Genomic DNA, 24741 nt, shown 5'->3' on the forward strand with positions numbered 1-24741 from the left:
AGTCTTAAATAAGATAAAGTCTGATTGCTGATATCCTAATTTAAGCTTTGTAGGACTCTGGTCTGGGTTTGCGCAACACAATTGCAGCTTTGCCTTATTTGGAGTTCCAGTAAAGCATTCATCACCACAATCCCAATTATCAAACTTGGAAGTTCTTTATGTTCAGGGTGGCTCGATAGGCTCATTTCTACCCTTCAGTTCCTTCCCTTGCTTCTCAGCTACTGGCCTCAGCCCAGGCTTTTGGACTGAACCCCAAATCCTACTCTATTCTCGGGGTGACAGAGCTATAAGCCTCTACCCGATATCTCTCTCTTCTCTGGTTATTCTCCTGAAACATGTTCAGGGATCAGGGCAACAGCCACAGACTCCATCATAATAGTAGTCCCTGCTCTGGTTACAGGTCCAAAGGCTGAATCTCTGCCTTAGTCTAGGAAGGGAAAGTCCCATTATCTCTCTGGATATCTCTTTTGATTTTCCCATCATTACTCAGTCTAGTGCTTTTCATCTTTTCTGAAGTAAATTTATGGTAGAAAGGAGGATTTTATTGATTCTTACTCTGAAGTATTTGACAGCCACCAAGCAATCAAATTCTGAAAACCCACACAAGCTATAGTTCATCTTGTAGCCTTTTGTGCAAGAATCAAAGTGAATACAGAAAGAATCTGAAAGGCAGTTCTGCTTAAATATAAAGACATAGTGTTGAGGTTCAAAGAGATCCCAAAAGATCATAGATCAGTGTTACAAGATGTCTCAAAAGAATTTTCAGGCTTGAACCCACCTCAAAGTCAAAGGGCAAAGTTTATTCTAATTATAACGCCAATTGAAGTGGGCTAAGTTCCAAAAGAATTTAACAAAGAACCAGGAGCAAGAAGATAAATTTATAGGAAAAAACAGAGAAATCTGGTTCTTTGTGTTACTGATATGCTACTTTTATGGCTTAGAGATAGAACTGAAGAATGGCCTGGCATGTACCTCAATATTGAAATCTATGAGATGGGTTTGAGGAGTATTCTGGTAAGTATCTCACCATTTGTCTCAGGAACCCTGTTATCATTGACCAATAGATTATTATCTGGCAATCAGCAGTGTTTGTTAGACTATACTATAGAATTCCCAAAGTCACAAGACTTTAGGATCATTGACAAAATTGTTAGAACTATAGCATTCCTAAAGTCTGGGGGCCTTAGGATTACTGCTATATTTCTCCTAGAAGCTGCACCCTATCAATAGAACTTGATTGTAATTAACAACTTACATACCTCCCCCAGGCAGCCTCATTTGCTGATGCTTTATTGACTGGAACACAGGAGGAGTCAATCACAGCTGATTTATTCATCTTATAGCAGAATCCACAACCTGGATCAAGCATGCATCCATCACAGGAACTGTAAAAGAAAAGGAGAATATTCATCATCTTATTCTTGTGTATAGGTAAATAACAGGAGATAATTACCTAAATGTGCATATACTGAGTGTCAGTCTGAAACCTTCCCTTTCCTCCTTCCCTTTACTGTCATCCCTTCCTCATTGCCATAAGGACATTAAATCTAAGGAAAAGAATTCGTTTTACATCATCTTACCTACATTTAAATTTTAATTTCAGGAATTGTTTTAAATTTAAATTCAGATAGGTAAATTAGAAAAGTAAAGGAAAATAGAATTAACCTGATGCATTTGTCTTAATTGCACAAACATATATATATATATATATATGTATATATATGTACATATATATGTACATGTATATATATATATATATATATGCACACACACACATAATTTCTATCTTCTAAGCATTGGGGGCATCTAGTAGTTAATGGAGGTCAAAAAAGACAACATATTGTCTTTGCAAACTTTGCAAACTTAAAGTGCTATATCTTAATGCTAGCCATTAGATGTGATGCTGGAGGAGCTAGTTCTCATTGATTATTGTTCCTAGATTAGAATTGAAAGGTACATTAGCTGATATCTAGTTACATATGAGGAAAACGGTGTCCTTAAAGCATAAGTGATTTGCCTAAGATCATACAAGTAGTAAGTTGCAGAATATGGATTTGAATTGATGTCCTCTGATTTCAAATACATTTTCCACTCTGTTATCTTCTTTGGCATTGGGTTGTTATTATATTGGGTACACTAAACCATTTATATTGTTTAGTTGAAATCAAAGGCTAAAAGACTAAGGGTTTTAAAGTCCTTAAATGTTTCTTCTGCATTTAGAAGACTTTTCCTTATTGAAACTCATAGGCTTCTGAAAGAAAATCACAGGCAAAAAGGAATAGCCATTTTAGCTGTCCTTTGTCACTTCCTGTTCTGCTATTTTATTTGCCTATTTTATTCATTCTAGCTTTACTAAATTTATTCAGGGAACTTGTAGGAAACATCATCCAAAAAAAGATACCTGGCTTTATAACACTTTTGTTAATGAAATAAAAGTGCACAGAATTTTAACTAATTTGACTGACATAAGTGAACATGGAAATTTATTAGCTTTATTTCATTATATTTGAAAGTTTTATTGATGTTTTACTTACAAAAAAGTAAAAGTTGCATATAATTAATAGTGATTTTATCTGAAAGTACATGCCACATTTCACATCTATTATATCCCCTTTCCATTATTTGAAAGTAGAAATCTATTTTACATCTCTCCCACTCTTTACCTCATTAAAAGAGAGAAAAAAATTCTTGTAATAAATATGCAAACAAAACAAATAGGTAATAACTAAATAAAAATATAAATATATGTATTTATACACACATGTGTATACTGTGAATATACATATGTACAACATATATATGTGTATATTCATGCACACATATACATATCTCATATTGCACCCTAATTATATGACTTTTCTTGAATGTATAACATGTTTTTTCATTGTTCCTTTTTAATTCTGAAAGGTCATTTTATTGATCATAGTTTTTGTAGCTTTCAAAGTTGTTTGCTGTCACATCTTTTTTTCTGTAAATTGTTCTCCTAATCCTTCTCATTTTTTTTTTTTTTTGAGATTTTGACGTTTTCCCTTCATTTTAAGCAAATTAACTAATGGTTTATCCATTTTATTATCTATTTATTTACGATTCAAAAATATCTTTGCTAATCCATGCTAATATCCATCCCATTCCCAGTAATGATAACTGTTTATTTTCCTATATTTCTTTTTGCTTCTACTCTATTTATTTCAAGTTATTATCTTTTTTCCCCCTTTAACTCTTTCTTCCCTATTCCCTCTCCAAGTTGAAGGCTTTTTTTTCCCTTATGACTAATCCCTCCCTGAATTTATTTCTCCTTTTTCCTATTCCTATCTGTATCTTCTTCTTATCTGTAAGGTTTAAAGTATTATTAGGCCAAACACAAAGTTTGTGTTCTGACCTGTTTTGAACAGATTATATAAAAGTGAAGCTCAAATGCAACTTGCTCCATTCCTATGTTTTCATATAGTTCTACTTGCCCAACTCAATGATATGTTTTAACAAATTTCCCCATCTTTTGTTAAAATCCCCATTTTTCTTCAATTTATCTTCTCCTTTTCTCCCCCTTTCCCCCCATTTTTCAAAACACAAGAAAGCTATTTATGTATATATATATATATATATATGTAACTTCTTGTGATTAACACAAGAAAGCTATTTATGTATATATGTAACTTCTTGTGATTTTAGGATTCTAAAAGAATGCTTTTAACGTGCTTTCCTTCCACTGGCATATAGATCCTTATAAAATCTTTTCACTTGTGATTACCTTTTTAAAATTTTTTTTTCTTGATTTCCATATTTATGTTCTAAAGTTTCTTTTCAAACTCCAACATTTTTTCCTCTTAGGATTATATTCAGTTTTCCTTGGTTGTAAATCTTTATTTTACTTTTGCTTTGTGGAATATCTCATGCATGTTTTCAATTTCTTTAAAGTGACAACTGCTAAATTTTGTTCAATCTTGATTGTGGTTCTTGAATATATGAATTTTTTTTCTTTTGGCTGCTAGTAATATTTCCTCTTTTCCTAAAATCTTAGAAGTTTGCAAATGGAAGTTTTCATTTTTGCGTTTCCTTCATTCAGGAGGTAATCAGTAGATTCTTTCTATTTTCACTTATACAACAATTTTTAATATGCCTGCGTGATTTTCTTTAATGATTTCTTGAAACTGATAATGAGATTTCAAAATTTTTTCTTGTCATGGACTTCAGGTAGTACCATGATTCTTAAGTTAGCTATCCTTGATTAATTTTCTGAGTTTATTTTTGATGTGAGATATCTTCTATTTTGACTATAGACCTTTTTGAGTCATTCTTCTTTTATAATTTTATACCTTGGTCATCCCTGGCATCATAAAATTCCTTTATGTTTTTGTATTTTTTAATAGTTAGTTACTCATTTTTTATTGCTTAAGCTTCAGGAGTAAAATTTTAGGTTTCTATCCTAGAGATTCAGTTATGTTAAAGACTTTTCTAATGGCCTGAATTAACAAAACAAAACAAAAAAAAACAAACTTTTGTATAACTGGTGTGTGAAATTTAAAAATTAGTGAGAATGCAACCTACTTAAGGATTGGGATTGCTTTGATTTGTATTTCTAACACCCACTGTAGGCACTTAAAAGTTTGTTAATTCATAAGAAATAGAGTTAATAATATCCTTTTTCCCTTTTGAATATTATTCATTATCTTTTTCAAAAATTATAGCAATTAAAAATACTAAAATAAAAGGAATTTGAATGATATTTTTGAGTTTCTCTATCAAAAATGTTAAGAATAAATGAAATATTCGGTCATAATCAAGAGTTTCCTTTGTAGTTACTAAGGAAAAGAATTTTAACATAATGTTTATGTCTTTTATAAATAATTTCATTAAATATTTTCATATGAAATAAATAACTAACATTTATAGCTAAAAATTTAATAGCTAACATTATATAGCACTTACTATGTGCCAAGCATAGTAATAAGTGGTTTACAATTATTATCTTGTTTAATCATCAAAACAATTTTGAGAGGTAGGTACTATTATTTTCCTCATTTTACAGATGAGAAGAAAGCTGCTAGATGGTGCAATGGATAGAAGGCTGGGTCTGTAATCAGGAAGACCCAAATTCAAACCTGGACTCAGACACTGACTAATTAGTTTGATCCTGGGAAAATTACTTATTTGCTTCAGGTTTCTCATTGACAAAATGAGCTGGAGGAAAAAATGGCAATTCATTCCATTAATTTTGAGAAGAAAAATCACAAAAAGGGTCACAAAGATTAAGACATGTTTGAAAATGACTAAACAACAACAAAATAGATGAAAAAAAAACTGAGACAAATAGGTGCTAAGTGTCTTTCCTAAGGTAAGAAAGCTAGTGGCTGAGGGTAGATTTGAATACTGATCTTGCTGATTCCAGGTCCAGTACTTGAGCCATGAATACTAATTCCACCTGAAATAGTCAATTTATCCTTTTAAAATACCTTTTTATGTGTAGATAACATAAATACACATATAAACATATAGTAATACAATCTAGAAATATATAGGTACTTATATTTTAATTGATCAAAAGATTTTGGAGGATTGGTACTTTAAGTATTCTAAAGTATTTCCACTGTCTCTTTTATTTCTTTATGAAGGACTGAAACTTCAACTGGACCTTCTCTCAAAAGAGAGTTTGATGAAAAGAGGAATGGCCAACAACTAACAATTAGAGAACCTAAGCACAATGAATCATATTCTGAATTTTGACATTTTCCCACATTTTACTTAGAGCACTTTATGTCAAAATTTTTTCAAATGGAAAAATATTCTAAATTTAAATTTGTATTTTGGAAAGTGAAAACTTTTTTAAAATCATATTTTAAGTAATCTACTGATTGACCTTTCACTTACAACACACTAAATGTCTTGAATTTAATTTTAGTAAATGATATAAAAATTTATAATGTTGAGGGGAAATTAAGTAAATATATATCCATGTGTATGTATGTATATATGAATATATGCTATAAAAAGGCATCATTCAAGATTTACATTTACAACTTAGGCAAAATTAATAGCACAGGTCTAGTAAGCAACAAATCAAAAATGTTGGAGGCTACAGTATGATGTAGAAGAAAGCAGGATATCTGTTTTCTAGTCTCGACTCATTCTATAATCTTGAGAAATTTATTAAACCACAATTAGCCTCATTTTATTATGTGTTAAATGAGGAAGTTCTCTTCTATTTTCTAATACTCATAAAAGAAAAATGATATGCAACTATTTAATTAAGAGTTTATAAAAGCTTGTCAGTGACTTACTTTATCAAACTAGAAAATCTTAAAGAAGTTTAATTAATTTTTCCATTTGCATTCCCAATGCTTAGTAATGTCTTATATGTAATTTGATGATTTCACTGATTCACCTATATACCTTATAGATAGTATATAGGTCTTATAACAGTATAGACACAATCCATTCCCACTTTCTTATCCTTCACATCTGTCATACCACTATCCTCCTTTTGATTATATTAAATCATTTATTTAATTAGATTAAATACCTACTCTGCCTGCAATAATTTTATGCACTATATCACTAGTCAATTAAAAAATAGAAAAATTAGTCATGTTAAGATTAATTTAATTGATTATCATAAAGAAAGTAAAATAGCAACTTCAAGATCAAAAATTAAACAGTGATTGATACCTACAAGGATTTAAATAAAAATGGTAATCAAGCTGATCTTAAAAGGCTTAAAACCATACTAATATGGCCTAAGTTTTTTCAAATACAAGTAGAGATACTGTAGTCAAAAAATAAATATTATTACAATAGTTGCTAAGAGGATTCACAATAAAAATTAGTAAAGGGATGATTATAATTACCATTGGAAGTCTGTAGTAATAATTATATTAGAAAATATGTATATCAACTATTGTTAATTAACTAATTAACTTAGACTTACTAGCTGTATCAAAATCTGAAAGATGGGGGTAGAGCCAAGATGGCAGAGTAAAGGGAAAATCCAGCCAAATAATCATTTTCAAAGAACTCGAAAGCAACACATCAAATAAAATTTGGTGGCAAATTCCATGGACATAGTCAATAAAAGCTAGGATAAACGAATTTTCTAGACCAAAACAACATAGTGAAAAGGAAAGGTTGATGATAGTGGGAAGGAGTGAGATACACTATGCAAGAACAGAATGTGGCGGTCACACTAACTCTTGGCCTTTGAAGTGGCAAAATAACACAACAGCAATTTCAGGAGTCCTTGCCAACCAGGGATGGTAAGGGGGATTATATACAATTGTTTAGATTGAGATTAGATCAGACTCCTCCCTCCTCAAACTAGTTGTGAAAACAGCACCATGAAAAAACTTGAAGCTTTGGTTAATAACTCTCCCCTGCTCTCCCAAATGAGCAGAAGTTAATTAACATAAAATTCAAAGACAAGAAATAGACTGGAAAATGAGCGAACTACCAAAAAATAAAAATAAGAAGAAGAACCTGATCACAAAAAACTAATATGGGAATAGGAAAACTCATACATAAAGAAGTGGATGTCCCAAAACATCCAAAAAAGCAAGATGCAAAAAAGAAAAAAAATGCAGATTGGGTAAAAGCCCAGCAAGTATTTCTGGAAGGGTTAAAAAAAGTGCTTTAAGAAAAAAGAGCAAATTTTAAAAACTGAAATAAAAATGATAGAGAAAAAGGGGAAAAAAATAATCCCTTAAAAACCAGAATTGGCTAAGTGAAAGCCAATGACTCCATGAGACATCAAGAAATAGTAAAATAAAGTAAAAATTGAAGAATAAGTAAAAATATAAAATACATCACCAGAAAAACAACCCACTTGCAAAAGAGAAAAGAGCTAGGTGTTAGAATTACAACTGAGAATAACTTACCCAGAAAAACTGAGTATAATCCTTCAGGAGAAAAAAATACACATACATTTAATGAAATAGAAGAATTTCAAGAATTCCTAATAAAAAGAACAAAAATGAATAGAAAATATGACATTTAAGCACAAAACTCAGAAGAAATAAAAAGTAAAGATGAGAGATAAATCATAAAGGACTCAAGATTAAATCATTTACATTCCTATCATGAAAGATGATATATGTAACTGTGCTGAAGTTTAAAAGGCAAGTATTCCCATGGAGTTTAAAAGAAATGGTAAAAGCACAGTTTAAGGTTTCTTTTAAGAACTTTAGTATCAGTTGTGAGACAAAGAAGACATTGGCATAGCATGAACTGTCTGAATCAAAGAAGGCACTGAGCTCTATGAGCAAAGCAGAATCGCAGTACCACAAGTGAAATGTGAAATGTACAGATCTAAAGACATCACCATCCAAAATGTTTAAACACACTATTTGTGCCTGACATAATGGAGAGAAAGTAGAGGCATTCCAAATAATATCAAGGGTGAATGAAGGATGTGCATTATCATCATCATTCTTAATTATTATGCCAGAAATGTTATGTAGAGCAATAAAAAGAAAAAGAAACTGAAGGAATCAAATTAAGTAGCAATGAAACAAAATTATTGCTCTGTGCACGTGATGTGATAATATCTTTAGAGAATGCTAAAGAATCTATTTAAAAAGCTAATTGAAACCATTAACAACTTTAACAAAGTTTTAGTATATAAAATAAATCTATATAAATCACCAGCATTTCTGTTACTAACAAAACCCAGCAAAAAGAGGTGAAATTCTATTTAAAATCATTGCAGACAATGTATAATACTTGGGAGCCTATTTGGTAAGACAAAATATGAAGCTATATGACCATAATTATAAAACACTTCTCATAATAAATAAAGATCTAAATAATTGGGGAATTATCAATTGCCCCTGGATAATGCAAACCAAGCCAATAAAAATGACAACACTACCTAAATAATTTACTTAGTTCCATATCAATCAAATTAGCAAAAAAAATTTTTTTAGGTCTTGAAATTATAAGAAAAAATATCTGGAAGAACAAAAGATCAATAATATCAAGAGGGTCAATGAAAAAGAAATGTGCAAAAAGGTGGAATAGCAGTAATATATTTCAAATTTCATTACAAACTAGTAATCATCAAAACAAACTGGAAGAAGCAAAGTCAAGCTAACAGAGAAAAGGCAGGAGATTGATTCATCATCTCAAATCATTCTCAAAACAACTTAAAATAATACCTCACAATGAATTCTGAAGTGGCAGAACCCACAAAATAATGCGATAAAAAGTTTTCCAGTTCTAGAAAATATAGAAGAACAGCAAGTAAGTGTTACCACAGTAACAGTGGAGCGTTGTCAAGGACAGGCTGCACTCCTGAAAATCAACAGTGAGCCTTGGGGCTAAATGCATAGGCTGTTGTGGGTACCAGAGTTCTCATCCCAGAAATGGTTGCAGAAGGGTAAGACAACTTGTCAGAAGGGATCCTTTTGCTGGCATTAGATGCAAGACTGTTGTATAGCTCAAACATGGATTCATGTTGCACTCTTGGGTCACATTCCTAGGGAGAGGAAGACCAGTAGCATACCAGATCTTGCTGTGGCAGTGGAGCAATCCTTGGTTACGGAAGAAGAATACTTCTGGTCACTCACACACCAGAGCAAAGTTGAGGAGAATAGTGATTATACCTCTTCTTAGATCATATCATTGAAAAAACTGAAAAAAAAAAGCTTCCTCCCCCCACCTTCCTACTGAATTAACTTTGAAAGCAACAGCAGCAATAAAGTCCTGAAGATTGAAACAATGGCTCATCTATCCCAGAAGCAGAGTTCTTCTTTAACACAGAGTTAAAACTAAGAAATAGCCTGGGAAAATGAGCAAACAACAAAAAAAAGGGATCTGACCATAGAATATTGGTATAATGACAGGAAAGATGAAAGCACAAACTTAGAAAAAGGTAACAAAGTCAAAACTGCTACTTGTAAATCCTCAAAGAAAAGTGTGAATTTCTTAGGTCAAAAAAAATTCCTGGAAGAGCACAAAAATGATTTTTAAAATCACATAAGAGAAATAGATAAAAAGTTGGGAAGAGAAATAAGAATGCTACAAGAAATTTTTTTTTAAAAAAAGAGTTAACAGCTTGGTAAAATGAGGTACAAAATACTGAAGAAAATAACAACTTAAAATAAGAATAGCCCAAATGGTAAAAGATGCACAAAAATTCACTAAAAAGAACTACTTAAAACAGTAGAATTGGCCAACTGATAAAAGATATACAAAAATTAACTTAAGAAAAGAACACCTTAAAAAGGTAGAATTGGTCAAATGAAAAATGAAATAAGAAAGATCACTGAAGGCAATAATTCCTTAAAAATTAGAATTGGACAAATAAAAGCTTAAGACTCAAGAACATCATGTTGTCAAGATGATATGATGTCAAGAGACATCAAGAAACAATAAAACAAAATCAAAATAATGAAAAAATAGAAGAAAATGAGAAATATTTCATTAGAAAAACAAGTGATTATAATTTAATAATTATTGAATTACCTAAAAGCATGATTTAAAAAAAAAGAACCTGGACATCATCTTTCAAGAAATTATCAAGGAAAATTGCCTTGATATTCTAAAACCAGAAAGTAAAATAAAAATTATAAGACTCCACTGATCACCTCCTAAAAGAGATACCCAAATGAAAACTCCCATAGTATAGCCAAATTCCAGAGCTCCCAGATCAAGAAGAAAATATTACAAGCAGCCAGAGAAAAACAATTCAAATATTGTGGAACCATAGACAGAATCACAGAAAATTTGGAAATTAAGGGGCTGCCTATTGATTGGATAATAATGGTGATTAACTATGATTAATTTAGCTACTCTAATCAATACAACGATTCAAGACAATTCCACACAACTTATGAAAAATATTATCTATATTCAAATAAAAACCTTATAAATTCAGATTTCAAATCAACACAATTTTTTTCATTTACTTTTTCTTGTTTTATTTTTGGCAATATGACTACTATGGAATATATTTTGCATGACTTTACATGTCTAATATATATCATATTTCTTGCCTTCTTGATGAGTGAGAAAATATTTCAGGGAAGGAGAGAATTTGGAAGTCAAAATTTTAAGAATGAATGCTTACAAATAAATAAAAGATATAATTTAATAATTCACAAAATCGAAAAGCTGTAATGATTAGAAATACAGTACCAAAAATTACATGTATTTCCTGAAACCCTGTAGAAATTTTTTTTAAAAGTAGAACTATATATTAAATTGATGACAATAGTTGAATATTTATGATACATCATGGCCCAAAATAATAATAATAGATGATGCTTTAAATACTTATGCAGTATTGTCTTCTCTTAAAATGATAAATTAATGTAATGTCTTCTCCAGATGCTAACAGAATATAGGTGTTTGAGAGAGGAACTTCAAATGTGCTAAGCAGGTGAATTCCTGCTGGTGATAGCATCCTCTAAATTCAGATACTGAGGCTACACTAGAATGATAAAATATTCAGAAGAAGTCAATAAAAAGAATACTTAACAACAAAAATGTATGTGTATATGTATACACATACATATGCAGAGGTATTCATGTATGTATATGCATATAAATATGTGTATACACACTTTGATACACACATACATATATATATGCATATATAATAGGGTTTGGTGGTTTTGAAATGTTCCCTTTAGAACTACATTTTGTGATCAACAAGTTGGAAAATTAAATGAGCAATACAAAGAGAAAAGTAAAACTGAAGTAAAATCATATACTAAGAAGCAATATATGGAGTAATAATGAAAGAGCACCTATTAATGGTAATTTATAATTAACAATATGGAAAGCATGATTTTATAGGGTCATTTAGGTGTTATCATATAGATATGGGACAAGTGATACTGAATTAAGCTACAGCTAATTCTAAGATTGCTATGAAAATAAATGTGGCCTTAGACCCTTTACTAGCTGTGTGATCCTGGGAAAGTCACTTGCCTAAAATTGGCAAATGACTCTAGTATCTTTGCCAAAAAACAAAAACAAAACCCTGTGTACAATATAATTCACAAAATGATAAAGAATTGTATACAACTAAACAGTTGAACAACATCAAATGTATAGTGTGAGAGTCCATGTTCAATTTTGTTTTTTTACATACTATCATTATCTTAGTGATTAATCTAATTAATTGTGAAATTTGAATTTAATTATGAAGCCATCAATTAAAAATTGATAAAAGAAAACAAGGAAATATGATCAGAAAAGGTAGCCTTGTAAATACCTAGTTCATTAAGATGAATGGGTCAAATAAATTTTCATTCATTTTTGTATTTCAAGGAAGTAATAGATTTAAGTTTTTAGTGTATTCTTGTTAAGGATAGTTGAAATGTAAAAAAGACTAACACTTATTATATTAGAATTGTCAGAAATCATAGAAATATCTAGTTGTGACATACTTTGAATAGAAGACTGTCTTTATAATAATAATAATAATGCATAACTTCTCAATAAAGATTGTATTATAGTGGATCAATTTTCAAAATATTTAAATGTGGTTACTTCTAAAAACAATATGTATAATGCTACAGTTTCTATAAATTTCTAGATCTATAATATATAATGTCCCCAAAGTCTTAGCATAATAATAAGTTTTAATAACTTTAGAAATATAAATGACAGGGTGCTTCATATTGTTAAAATTCAAATAAAAGAGATTATTAAAAATGCACAAAAGTAAACAAGTATAAACTTTTTAAAAATGAAACCTTCAAATCATATCTTTGTTAATTTATGCTGCTTTTACATCTTCAGTTATTAAAACTTAGAATTGCATGAAGATTTTTGGTATAGGTTATACTATCTGAATCATGTTGATGTAAGAATTGAAACAGTTATTTGGAATTGTATAAGTTTTTAAACCTAGGTCGGTATGGCTCATCCATATAAAATATCTGATGAGATTAGTATTGAACTTGGAAGTTTTATTACTATATTGTTCTATATTCATAGAAAACAACATTATTATCTATTTCATATAGTCATAATTATTCAGGGGATAATTCTTGTATATGACTGAGTCAAATGTTAGGTGTTTATAATAAATGTATTCATAACTTCAATATTATTGATAACTATAGCTTTTGTTTTTAAATAAGGACTATTGACATCTATTATGTGTAGAAGTAAGGGACGTAGAGTTATAAATAATAGTAATTAGACCTAGGAAAATAGTTCAGATAGTTACAATTTCTTGAGTTATATGAGTTAATTTTATTGTTAGCATAAGAGCAACATATAATTAACAGCTAATTAAAATAATTATTAATGTGTGATAATAAAAATATAGTAATTCTTCTCTGGAAGTAGTACAGTTCTTGAAATCCCAGTTAAAATAAATGACATTTAAGTTATATAGGGCTTAAGTATACATTAATATCTTGTAGGGGCAGCTAGGTGGCTCAGTGGATAGAGCACCAGCCCTGAAGTCAGGAGGACCTGAGTTCAAATCTGGCCTCAGACACTTAACACTTCCTAACTGTGAGACCTTGGGCAAGTCACTTAACCCTAATTGCTCAAGGGGGGAAAAAGTAACTATCTTGTAGGAAGTTTTAGAACTTGAAATCAGTCTTAGGAGATTCAGTTGTTTTCTTTCTTGTTAGAATTTTGCATAAAAGTATGATACAGTTGGACACAACCAAAGCCTTTATAGATTGTGGTTAATTCTATTAACATGAACAATTTCATGCTTAGCTATGAAGGCTTCTAAAGTCTTTAATAGACTCTATTATATTAACTATAAATTTATAATAAATAAAATAACATTTAAAAATTAATGATATTAATTATTATTGCTATTAGTGAGCAAAAGAAAAATATTAAAATTGAGTATGCATCTAAACAATCAGAGTATTATGTAGTGTTCTTTTTTGTTTATTTTTTTCCTGAGGCAATTCGGGGTAGAGTGTGTGCCAGGGTTACATAGTCAAGAAGTGTTAAGTGTCTAAGGTCAGATCTGAACTCAGGTCCTCCTGACTTTAAGGCTGGTGCTGTATCCACTGTGCCACCTAGCTGCCCCCTTTGTAGTATTCTTGAAATACCTAAAATGTGATTATTAATACCTATAATTGTGAAATAAATTTTTATTCATGTGTGGGATAAACTGACTGAAGATTTCTCCTGAAGACATCCTTATGGATGTAGTTTCAATCTAAGCCCTAATTGTGACTTGAAACTTTACAATAACAAATTAAGCTATGGCTAAAAGCTGCAAGTGTTTGATTATTTTAGATAAACAAACATTTCCCTCCTGTCTCTTCCTCTCCCCTTTTCATTAATATTTAAGTACTTAATATGGTAAAATGTGTTCTGGGGTCAATATTTAGTCTCTGGGTAATTTAGAATTCCCCAGTCAATAGGAGAAAAGGTCAGAAGGTGGGATGGGAACGTCTAGTTAGGGTCTATATAATCTTGTGTTTGCTGTTTGTGCTTCATACCAACTTCCCTAATAAATTTAAATGCAAAACTTTTAAATAAAACACTAGTAAGGAGATTATATCAATATATTACAAAGATCATATATAATGACAAGGTGGGATTTAAAGCAGGATTCCAGGGCTGATTCGACAGAAGGAAAACTATTAGCATAAATGACCACATGAATTACAAAAGTAACAAAAATCATATAATTATGTCAATTGATGAAGAAAATCTTTTGACCCTAAAAAACATTAGAAAATATAAGAATAAATGGCACTTTCTATAATGGGGATAAACTAGAAGTTTCCCGATAAGATCAGGATAAAGCAGAGATGTCCACTATCACCATTATTATTTAATACTATACTAGCAATGCTAACTATATCAGTAAGTCAAGAAAAGGAAATTGAAAGAATAAAAATGTTTTGCAGATCACATAATACATACTTAGAGAAAAGAAAATCAATTAAGAAGCTAGTTGAAACAACAACTTTAGCAAAGTTGTAGCACATAAATTAAACCCACATAAATCATCAAGATTTCTGTATATTAACAAACTTTGCAGGAAGAGATAAAGAAATTCCATTTTAAATAACTGAAAACAGTATAAGACACTTAGGAGCCTACCTGCCAAGATACACACGGAACTATATCAGCCCAAAACAGCAAAATACTTTTCATACAAATAGAGATATAAATATTTGCAAAAATATTGATTTCTCATGGGGAGGCCAAGCCAATATGTTAAAAATGACAATACTACCTAAATTAATTTACTTAACTAAATTAAGTAAAGTATTTATTCAGTGTCATATCACGCAAATTACCAAACAATTATTTTTTAGAGCTAGAAAAAATAATATAACATTCCCAATAAGTGGTCATGTGGTCTCATTTTGAACACTTCATGGTAAACACAATAAACACTACCTCATGGTAAAATTCCATGATTCAATACTTATTTAATTGAATCATAAAAAATATGTAAATAAAAGGTACTTTGATGTTTACAAATGGCCTGTGGTATGAATTTTTGTATAAGAACTATATTTAGAATGGTAATTTTACAGGCATTTTAAAAACAGAAATTGACCAATATCTTCCAGATGGTGAAAACAAAATTCTCACCTGTATTTTGTGCAAGAAGAGTTCTGATGTGAAGGAGCTGTTGGCTTAAGAGAGATTTGTGGTGAGACCTGAGCTGACAGCAAAAATCCCAAAGCAAGGATAATGAGCGCTACAGAAGTACCTAAAATAACGATAAAAATAAGTTTTACTTCAGAGAAGGGTAGATAATACCCTACAATATTGTCTTCAATTTGCTATAATATAGCTGTTAAAAATATATTGAACTGACCTCCCTACCACAAAAAGTATGCTCCCTAAAATATCTGCACTTTGATAATCAAACAGTTGCCTGGTATTGAATTATGTCAAGTTCTACTTTCAATTATATTCATTATTCTAAATAGCAAATTGCAAGTGAAAACAAAACCATGGATATATGACTGATATATTGTACAGATAAATAAATATTTCAAAGATAATTCATTTCAATGAAAACTGATCAAGCCAAGAGCTTGCTCCTGAGAGGCTCTGTGTTACGCATTACAGATTCACAGATTTAAAAAATGACACAAACCCTGACGGCACAGGACTTAAACCTAATGCAAACACACAAAAGAATATGATATAATATAGAAATGTGGTAGAGGACAATAATCATACAATATGCTCAAAATGAGAAGAAAGACATCATTATGATGACTGAGATTCAGGTAAAACTTAACTGCATCAGAGTGGAGCCATAAGGGAAGATAAAGATTTCCACAGATGGAATTTCATAAGACCTATGATCTCAGGCTGCAGAAGTATCTGAATATTTGAGATATGAAACAATATAAAAACAAAAATACAACCCACAAAATATTACATGTTTTACCAGTAGAATCGATTAAAATATTATTATTATTAAGGACTAAACCTGTGAGCCAAAATAGAGATCCTATAAAAAAAGTCTATACTAACTAATATGAAATTAAAAGAGAGAATAATTTTGTAAACTTAGATAAATTATTATCCTATTATTAGCTATTATTATCCTCATTATTAATACAGGAACATCTCAACATGACTACAAAAATACATTTAGATCTTTCAATCTATATTTTAGGTATTTCTTCTAATTGGGAATATGAAAAAATATTTACTCCAATTAAGGTATTCCTAAATGAGGTAAGTGGTTGGTTATATAACAACTACATGGTTGTTTCAAATATAGGAATTGTGTGGAAGATAGAAAAGGGAATGAAATATATAAATTTACTATTGGAGGTGGCTAATGGAGATTATCTGTAGATGGTACCAATAATCATTTGGATTCTGGGAAAATATTGCTTTTTTAAAATAAGATCTCTTTCATTTTTATAGTAAACAACAGATCTGGAGAGATTAAATGAACTACTTAAAGTCACATCAGCAGAGATGTAGCAGGACCACAATCTGAGACCAAGTCTTCTCCTCTAAATTAAGTCCTGTTTTCATTAAATCAGTTGTTGTTTTTAAAAAACCTTAATCCTGAAGCTGTGACTTATTTTCCCCTTGCATTCAACCACAATTACAAGTATTTGGAATGTTCTAAAAAATACTCTGAAGACTTCAAAAGTAGATAATAGACAAAAAGGGATTCGAAAAAATTCAGAAAGAGGGTAAACAGTTCAGCTACTAAAATTTTCTTCAATCTTTCCTTTTTAATTTCCAATTCTTTTCACACTATTAAATCCATCAACAAAGAATTCTCACCTATTCTGATTTTTTTTAAGGGAAATGGGGCAATCAGGGTTAAGTGACTTGCTTAAGATCATACAACTAGTATACCTCTGAGGCCAGATATGAACTCAAGTCCCCTTCCTCCACTGCTTTATGTGATGCAACATCTAGCTGCCCCAACATATCTCTTCAAATCATTTTCAATTGAGTGTATTTTGAGAGCAAATGGTTTAACTTAATTTGTAGCATGCTATAATGGAAATATGGTGAAATAAATATAAAAAAGTTCTGATTTATTTATACCACTTCCACCACTTATTAGGTATGTCACTATAATAAACAATTTTCTCTAGTCTCAATTTCCTGGTTTCCAAAATGATTACAATATATTTTCTGAGTCTTGATTCCTGCTAATTAATCTGCAGCTTTTGAAACTGTTGACCAAGTTCTCTTTCTAAAAACACACTATTTTCTTGGTTTCAGATAGCCTCTTGGTTCTCCTCTCACTATCCAGTCTTTGTCTTTTTCAATGGATCTTTTGCCTGATTGTCTAATGTCAGTTTTCAGCAGTACCCTATCCATGGCATTCTTCTCTCTTTTTGGCTTTTCAATTATTTCAAATGTTTGTGACCCCATTTAAGGTTTTCTTGGCAAATATTCTGGAGTAATTTGCTATTTTCTTCTCCAGCTCATTTTACAGATGAGAAAACTGAGGCAAACAGGATTAAGTGACTTGCCCAGAATCACACAACTAAGCCAAATTTGAACTCATGAAGATGAGTTTTTATGATTTCAGGCCTGACATGCCATCTACCCTACCAAGTAGTTTTCCCTTTTTTCTTTATCTTAATTAGCTACCTTATTTGCTCCCATTTCATTATCATCTCTATGCTTATGACCATTGATAGCTCAAACTGAATTTATCTTTCACCCCAAACTTGTCTTTCTTTTTGATGTCTCTATTTCTGTCAGAATACCCATCCTAATTGTTTTTCTATGGATTTCAATACTCATCTATACTTAAACCCTTAGAACTTAAGGTCTCCTGACCTTAGATTATCCATCTGTCCCTATAGTCTTCTCAAAATCTCTCAGATGCCAAAATGTTCATTTGCCTCCTGTACTTTTGATTTTCTGAGTTTAACACCCTGACCATGCATGGGACTTTTATGAGACATTGAGAAACAATAAAGCAAAGCCAAAAGCATAAAAAAATAGAAGATAAAGTGGAATATCTCTCATGGAAGACCAAGTGACCTGGGAAATAGGTCAAAGGAAGATAAATTTAAAATGATTGAACTACCAGAAAACCATGAATAAAAAAAGATTATCTTTCAAGAAATTATCAAAGAAAACTGTCAAAACATTCTAGAATCAGAAGATAAAATAGAAATTGAAAGAATCTTTTATTCACCAGGAAAATCATATCTGAGTTGCAAGGATCCCAGCTCAAAGATAAAACGAGTCAGTTAGAAACCATTCAAATATCATGGGGCTATATTCAGGATCACACACAAAATTTAGCACTTCCATGTTAAAGGAGTAGAAAGTCTAGAATATGATATTCAGGAAGACAAAGAAGCTAGTATTAGCTTAGAAAAAATTAGAAAAAAATCACCTATCCAGCAAAAATGAATGTAATCCATCTGGGGAAAGGTGATGTTAAATGGACTTTTAAGCATTTCTGAGGAAAAGACCATAGATGAATGGAAAACTTGATATTAAAACAGAAAATTCAAGAGAAGCATTACAAGATAAACATGAAAGAATAATCATAAGAAACTCAATAAAGTTAAAGTGTTTACATTCTTACATGGGAAGATGATACATGTAATTTCTAAGATCTTTTTTCATTATTAGGTCAAAGAGAGAATGGAATAAGTTGATTATATTGGAATAATTTTTTAAATGAAGGGACAAGAAAGGATAAATTGAGAGAATGGGAGGGAAAAGTAGAATGAGGAAATTTTTCTTAAGAAGAGAATATGGGAAAAAAAGCTTTTATGATGGAGGAGGAAATGACAGGGGTGGCAGGCAATGTTTGAACCTCATTCTTATGAAAGAATGAAGATATATACATACACTCACTTGTACATAGAAATGTAATTTATTCAATAGGGAAAAAGGAGAAAAAAGGGATAAGAGAAAGGATAGTATGATAAAGGGGATAATAAATTAAAGAAGGTATTTGTTAGAAGCAAAATAAACTTTTGAATAGAGGCAGAATAGAAAGAGGGAGGGAGGATAAACACAATAATGGAAAGAATACACAATAATCATAACTGTCAATGTGAATGGGAGGAACTCGCCTATAAAATAGAAGCATAGTAGGCTGTGTTAGAAACCAGAATTCAATAATGTGTTGTTCATGAGACACACTTGAAACACAAAAATACACATGCAGAATTAAAGAGCTGGAGCAGAATCTAATAAGCCTCAGCTTAAATAAAAAGAAGACAGGGGTGATAATCATGCTATTAGACAAAGGAATATATTTTGTTAAAAGGTACCATTGACAATGAAATAACATCAAAAAATTTCATAAGTTTCTCTGATAAAGACCTCATTTCTCAAAAATATACTAGTTCTCTACCAGGCAGCAGCACAACAGCCACACATGAAACCACTGGTTAAAGCAAATGGAAAAAAATTGATTACTATAAATAAGTTCACTTACCTTGGCAGTATACGTATATATAGATGATGAGATTGACACTCACATTACCAGAGCCACCTCATTGTTTGGGAGGTTCCAAAGGAAAGTGTGGGTGAGAAGAAGTATTAGCCTGACTTACAAACTGAAGGTCTACAGAGATATTGTGCTGACCTCATTGTTGTATACCTGTGAAACCTGGACAATATACCAGCACCAGGTCAGGAAACGGAATTTCTTCCATTTGAATTGGCTTAGGAAGATTCTGAAGATCACCTGGCAAGATAAAAGACACTGAGGTGCTTGCATGAACTAAACTGCCAAACATTCAAATTCTACTGCAGAGAGCACAACTCCCAAGGGCTGGCTACATTGTTTGAATGCCAAAGGTACATTTGCCTAAAATACTTTGGAGAATTCACACAAAGCAAAAACTCACAGAGAGGTCAGAAAAAGCAATATAAGGGCATTCTCTAGATCTGAAGAATTTTGGAATAGACTGTGAGACATAGGAAGCACTAGCAAAAATTATTTTTGATGATTGCATCAAAGAATCTGCTGTTATCTATGATCAAAGCAGAATTGAAGTATCTCAAAAGAATCATGAGATGCAAAATCTCAATTCTATCTCTATTTCAAATCTTCATGTGAATTGTTTATATCTAACCCACTGTAGAACCTTATGAAGTTGTCTTGGTCTGATCTTCCACAAACAGACACGCTGTGCCTTGACTCCAACATAGTGATGTCATTTTGGTCCTCTTTAAGAACAAAAAGCAACAATCGAGTACAGAATTGAGTCAAATATGTAAAAAATAAATGCCATTTCCCAATTGGTCAAAGAAACAAGGACAGGAACAGGTAGTTTTCAGATAAAGAAATCAAAACTATCTGTAACTGTATGAAAAAATGTTCTATGTCACAATTTATTAGAGAAAGACAAATTAAACAATCCTACTATGACATAAGGGAAAATGGCAAATGCTAGGGAGAAAATACACTAAAGTTGGTACACTAATGAATTGCTAATACAATTGTGAACTGGTCCAATCATTTTGAAAAACAATTTGAAACTATGTCCCTTTGGCTATCCCCTTTGACCCGCAACTAGGTCTGTATCTCTCTTTTTTTTTTTTTTTAATAACTTTATTGATAGAACCCATGCCAGGGTAATTTTTTTTACAGCATTATCTCTTGCATTCACTTCTGTTCCGATTTTTCCCCTCCCTCCCTCCACCCCCTCCCCAAGATGGCAAGCAGTCCTTTACATGTTGAATAGGTTTAGGTTTGTATCTCAAAGAGATCAAAAGGAAAAAGGAAAAGTACCTGTTTTTGCAAAGATATTTATAGCAACTGTTTTTGTGATGGAAAAGAATTGGAAATCAAGGGGATGCTCATCAATTGGGAAATGGTTGAATAAGTTATAGTATGTTTGTGATAGAATACTATTGTGCTATTAAGAAAGATGAGAGTGGTGGTTTTATAAAAACTTATATGAACTGATACAAAGTGAAGTGAGAAGAACCAGGAGATCAATCTGCACAGTAAAAGCAATATTGTAATGATGATCGTGCTACTCTGATCAAGACAGTGATTCATAACAGTTTCAAAGGACTCATGATGAAAAATTGATAGCCACTTTCAGAGACAGAAAACTGTTGAAAATGCAGATTTAAGCATAATTTTCTCACTTTATTTTTCTTGCTTTAAAAAATATGGCTAATACAGAAATATGTTTTGCATTATTTCACATGTATAATTGATATCACATTGTTTGACTTGTCAGTGGATAGGGGAGGATGTGAGAGGGAGATTTAAAAATGTAAAAGAAAAATTGTTTAAAATAATTTTTAAATTAAAAAAATGAACATGTCAAAGAAGAAGTCATAAAAACAATAATTTATTAAAGATAATAATAGTAATAAGATAGCATATCAAATTTGTAGGATACAGTCAGTGCAGTCCTTAGAGGGAAATTTATATCTAAATTTTTATATCAATAAAAAAGAGGAAAAGATCTTTGAGTATGTAAATTGAGTATGTAATACTCAATATATTGATAAATTATATAAATTGATATTTATAGATAAATTGATATGTAATATCAATAATATTACATATTATTGATAAATTGAGTATGTAATACTCAATTGATAAATTGATAAATTGAGTATGTAATAAAAAAAAAGCTAGAAAAGGAATAAATCCAAATTCCTCAATTAAACACTGAAATAGAAATCCTAAAAATCAAAGAAGGAATTGATGAAATTAAAAGTTAAGAAATTTTAGACTAATTAGACTTAACTAATAAATTCAGGAGCTGTTTTATGAGGAAAACAATAAATTAAATAAGACATGAGTTAACTCAATTAAAAAAGAAAGAAAAAGAAAAAATTCCAATATCAAAAATGGACAGGACAAATTTAAATGAAATTAAAGCATTAGGAAATATTTTGCACAAATATATTTCAGCACAAAGCTGAAAATCTTTGTGAAAAGTGAATATTTACAAAAATATTAATTATCTAGTTCAAGAAAAGAGGAAATAGAACACTTAAATAATCATATACTAGAAAAAGAAATTGAACAATCCAACAATGAACTCCATAAGGAAAAAAAAAAACAGGATCAGATAGATTTATAAGTGAATTCTACAAAACATTTAAAGAACAATTAGTTCCAATCAGAACTAATCAGAAAACATCTATAGGACATTTAGGGAAATGAATATTGATTTTAAAAATATTAATCTAATACTAAGAAGGAGATTGCATCAATACATTACAAAAATCATACATTGTCAACAGGTAATATTTGTGTGAGAAATATAGAACTGGTTCATTAGTAGGGAAATTAAAAGCATAATTGATATCAATAACAATACTATAAACATAATATGATTAAATCAATAGATTAAGGAACAGTCTTGGACATAATACACCCTCAATTCATATTAGAATATTATAAAGCATAAAATAGATGGAGCCTTTCTTAAAATAAGTACTATCCAAAAAGAAAGCATGTATAATGCCTATAAATTGGAAGCCTTCCCATCCAAGTAAAATCAGGATAAAGCAAGGATGTCTATTATCACCACTATTCTTCAAAATTCTAGTAGATGTGTTTATATCCCAAAGAGATATAAAAGAGGGAAAAGGACCCACATATGCAAAAAAAGTTTGTAGCAGTTCTTTTTTTTGGTGGCAAGAAATTAGAAATCGACTAGATAAACTAGAGAATATGAATATAATGGAATGTTATTGTTCTGTAAGAAATGAGCAGACTGATTTCAGAAAAACCTAGAAAGACTTAAAAGAATGAATCCTGAATGAAGTTAGTAGAACAAAGAGAACATTATACACAATAACAGTAAGATTATGTTATGATCAAGTATGGTAGACTTAGTTCTTCTCAACATATGGTGATCCAAGGCAATTCCAATAGATTTGGGATGGAAAATACCATCCACATCTAGAGAAAAAAAAACTATAGAGATTGAATCTAGATTGAAGCATACTATTTTCACCTTTTTTATTTGTTTGCTTTTTCCTTTCTTGTGTTTTTTTTTTCCCTTTTGGTCTGATCTTTCTTGTACAACATGAAAAATATGGAAATATGTTTTAAAGAATTGTATTCCTATATCAGATTGCTTGTTCTCTTGGGAAGGGGAAAGTTAAATAAGGGTGACTGAAAAAATTTGAACACAAAATCTTACAAAAATGAATGTTGAAAATTATCTTTATATGCATTTGGAAAAATAAAATACTACTAAGTAATAAAATAAAATAAATTCTAACAAAAATAGCAATAAGAAAAATAAATTTGAGAATTAAGAGTAGGTAACAAGGAAAAAAATTATCATTCTTTGCAGACAACACATACTTATTGTCATGTGTTACATGACATACAGAACCATAGAGAATCAACTAAAAACTATTCTGAACAACCAATAACTTTAGCAAAGTTTCGGGATATAAAACAAACACACAATCCATATTACAACAAAACCTAATAGAAAAAGATAGAAAAGAAATTTATTAAAATAACATTATTAAATATATGAAATAAAAGAATGAAATACTTGGGAGTCTACCAGTCAAGACATACATAGAATCCATATGAATAAAATGACAAAACACTTTTCAGACAAATAAGACAGACCTAAACAATTTGAAAATATTTAATTGCTCATGAGTGGGCTGAGCCAATATAATCAAAATGACAATTCTCCCTAAATTGATTTACTTGTTCAGTGCCATACTAGTCAAAACACCAAAAAAAAATTTATAGAGCTAGTAAAAACATAAATAACATTCACATAGAAGAACAAAAGGTTAAGAATATCAAGGGAATCAATGAAAAAAGTGAAGGAAAGTGGCCAGAAACTACCAGACTTCAAGCTAAATTAGAAAGTGATAATTAATCATCAAAACAATCTTGGACAGTATACAAAATAAAGTAATGTATTAGTGGAACAATATGCAGTGAGTGGTCAATGACTGTAGTAATCAAGTGTTTAATAAAAACCAAATTTTAAGCTTTTGGAGGAAGAACTCACTATTTGATGAAACTTGCTAGAAAAACTGGAAAGTAAAACAACACAAATTAGGTATAGAACATATATGAAGAGAACATCAAACTATACACATGATGTTAGACCGAAAGGGTGATATCCTAAGCAAATTAGGAAAGTATAGGAAAAATTACCTTTTATACTATAAATTAGGTTAGGGTTTATAATCAAACAAGGGCTAGAAAGTATCACAGGAAGTAAAATATACAACTTTGATCACATTAAAATGATTTTACACAAACAAATCCAATGTAGCCAAAATCAGTAGAGTAAGAAACTGGGAAGAGGACTGTTTATTGCAAGTTTCTTTGATAAAAATCTCATTTTTTAAATATGTAGGTAA

The 24741-nt window shown here is 30.5% G+C and overlaps 1 protein-coding gene across 1 annotated transcript in view; it reads right to left on the reverse strand.

Annotated features, from left to right (window-relative positions):
• The window catches only part of SLC2A13 (solute carrier family 2 member 13), a 141902-nt gene that overhangs the window by 21183 nt on the left and 95978 nt on the right, over positions 1-24741 (reverse strand). Inside the window, exons 6-7 of the mRNA XM_052000189.1 lie at positions 15532-15652; positions 1260-1385 (exon numbers count right to left, since the gene is read on the reverse strand). Coding sequence (XP_051856149.1) covers positions 1260-1385; positions 15532-15652 — 247 coding nt within the window. The remainder of the gene's footprint in view (positions 1-1259; positions 1386-15531; positions 15653-24741) is intronic.

This window comes from Antechinus flavipes, chromosome 5, assembly GCF_016432865.1.
Source record: "Antechinus flavipes isolate AdamAnt ecotype Samford, QLD, Australia chromosome 5, AdamAnt_v2, whole genome shotgun sequence".
In the NCBI taxonomy this organism is placed as follows: Eukaryota; Metazoa; Chordata; class Mammalia; order Dasyuromorphia; family Dasyuridae; genus Antechinus; species Antechinus flavipes.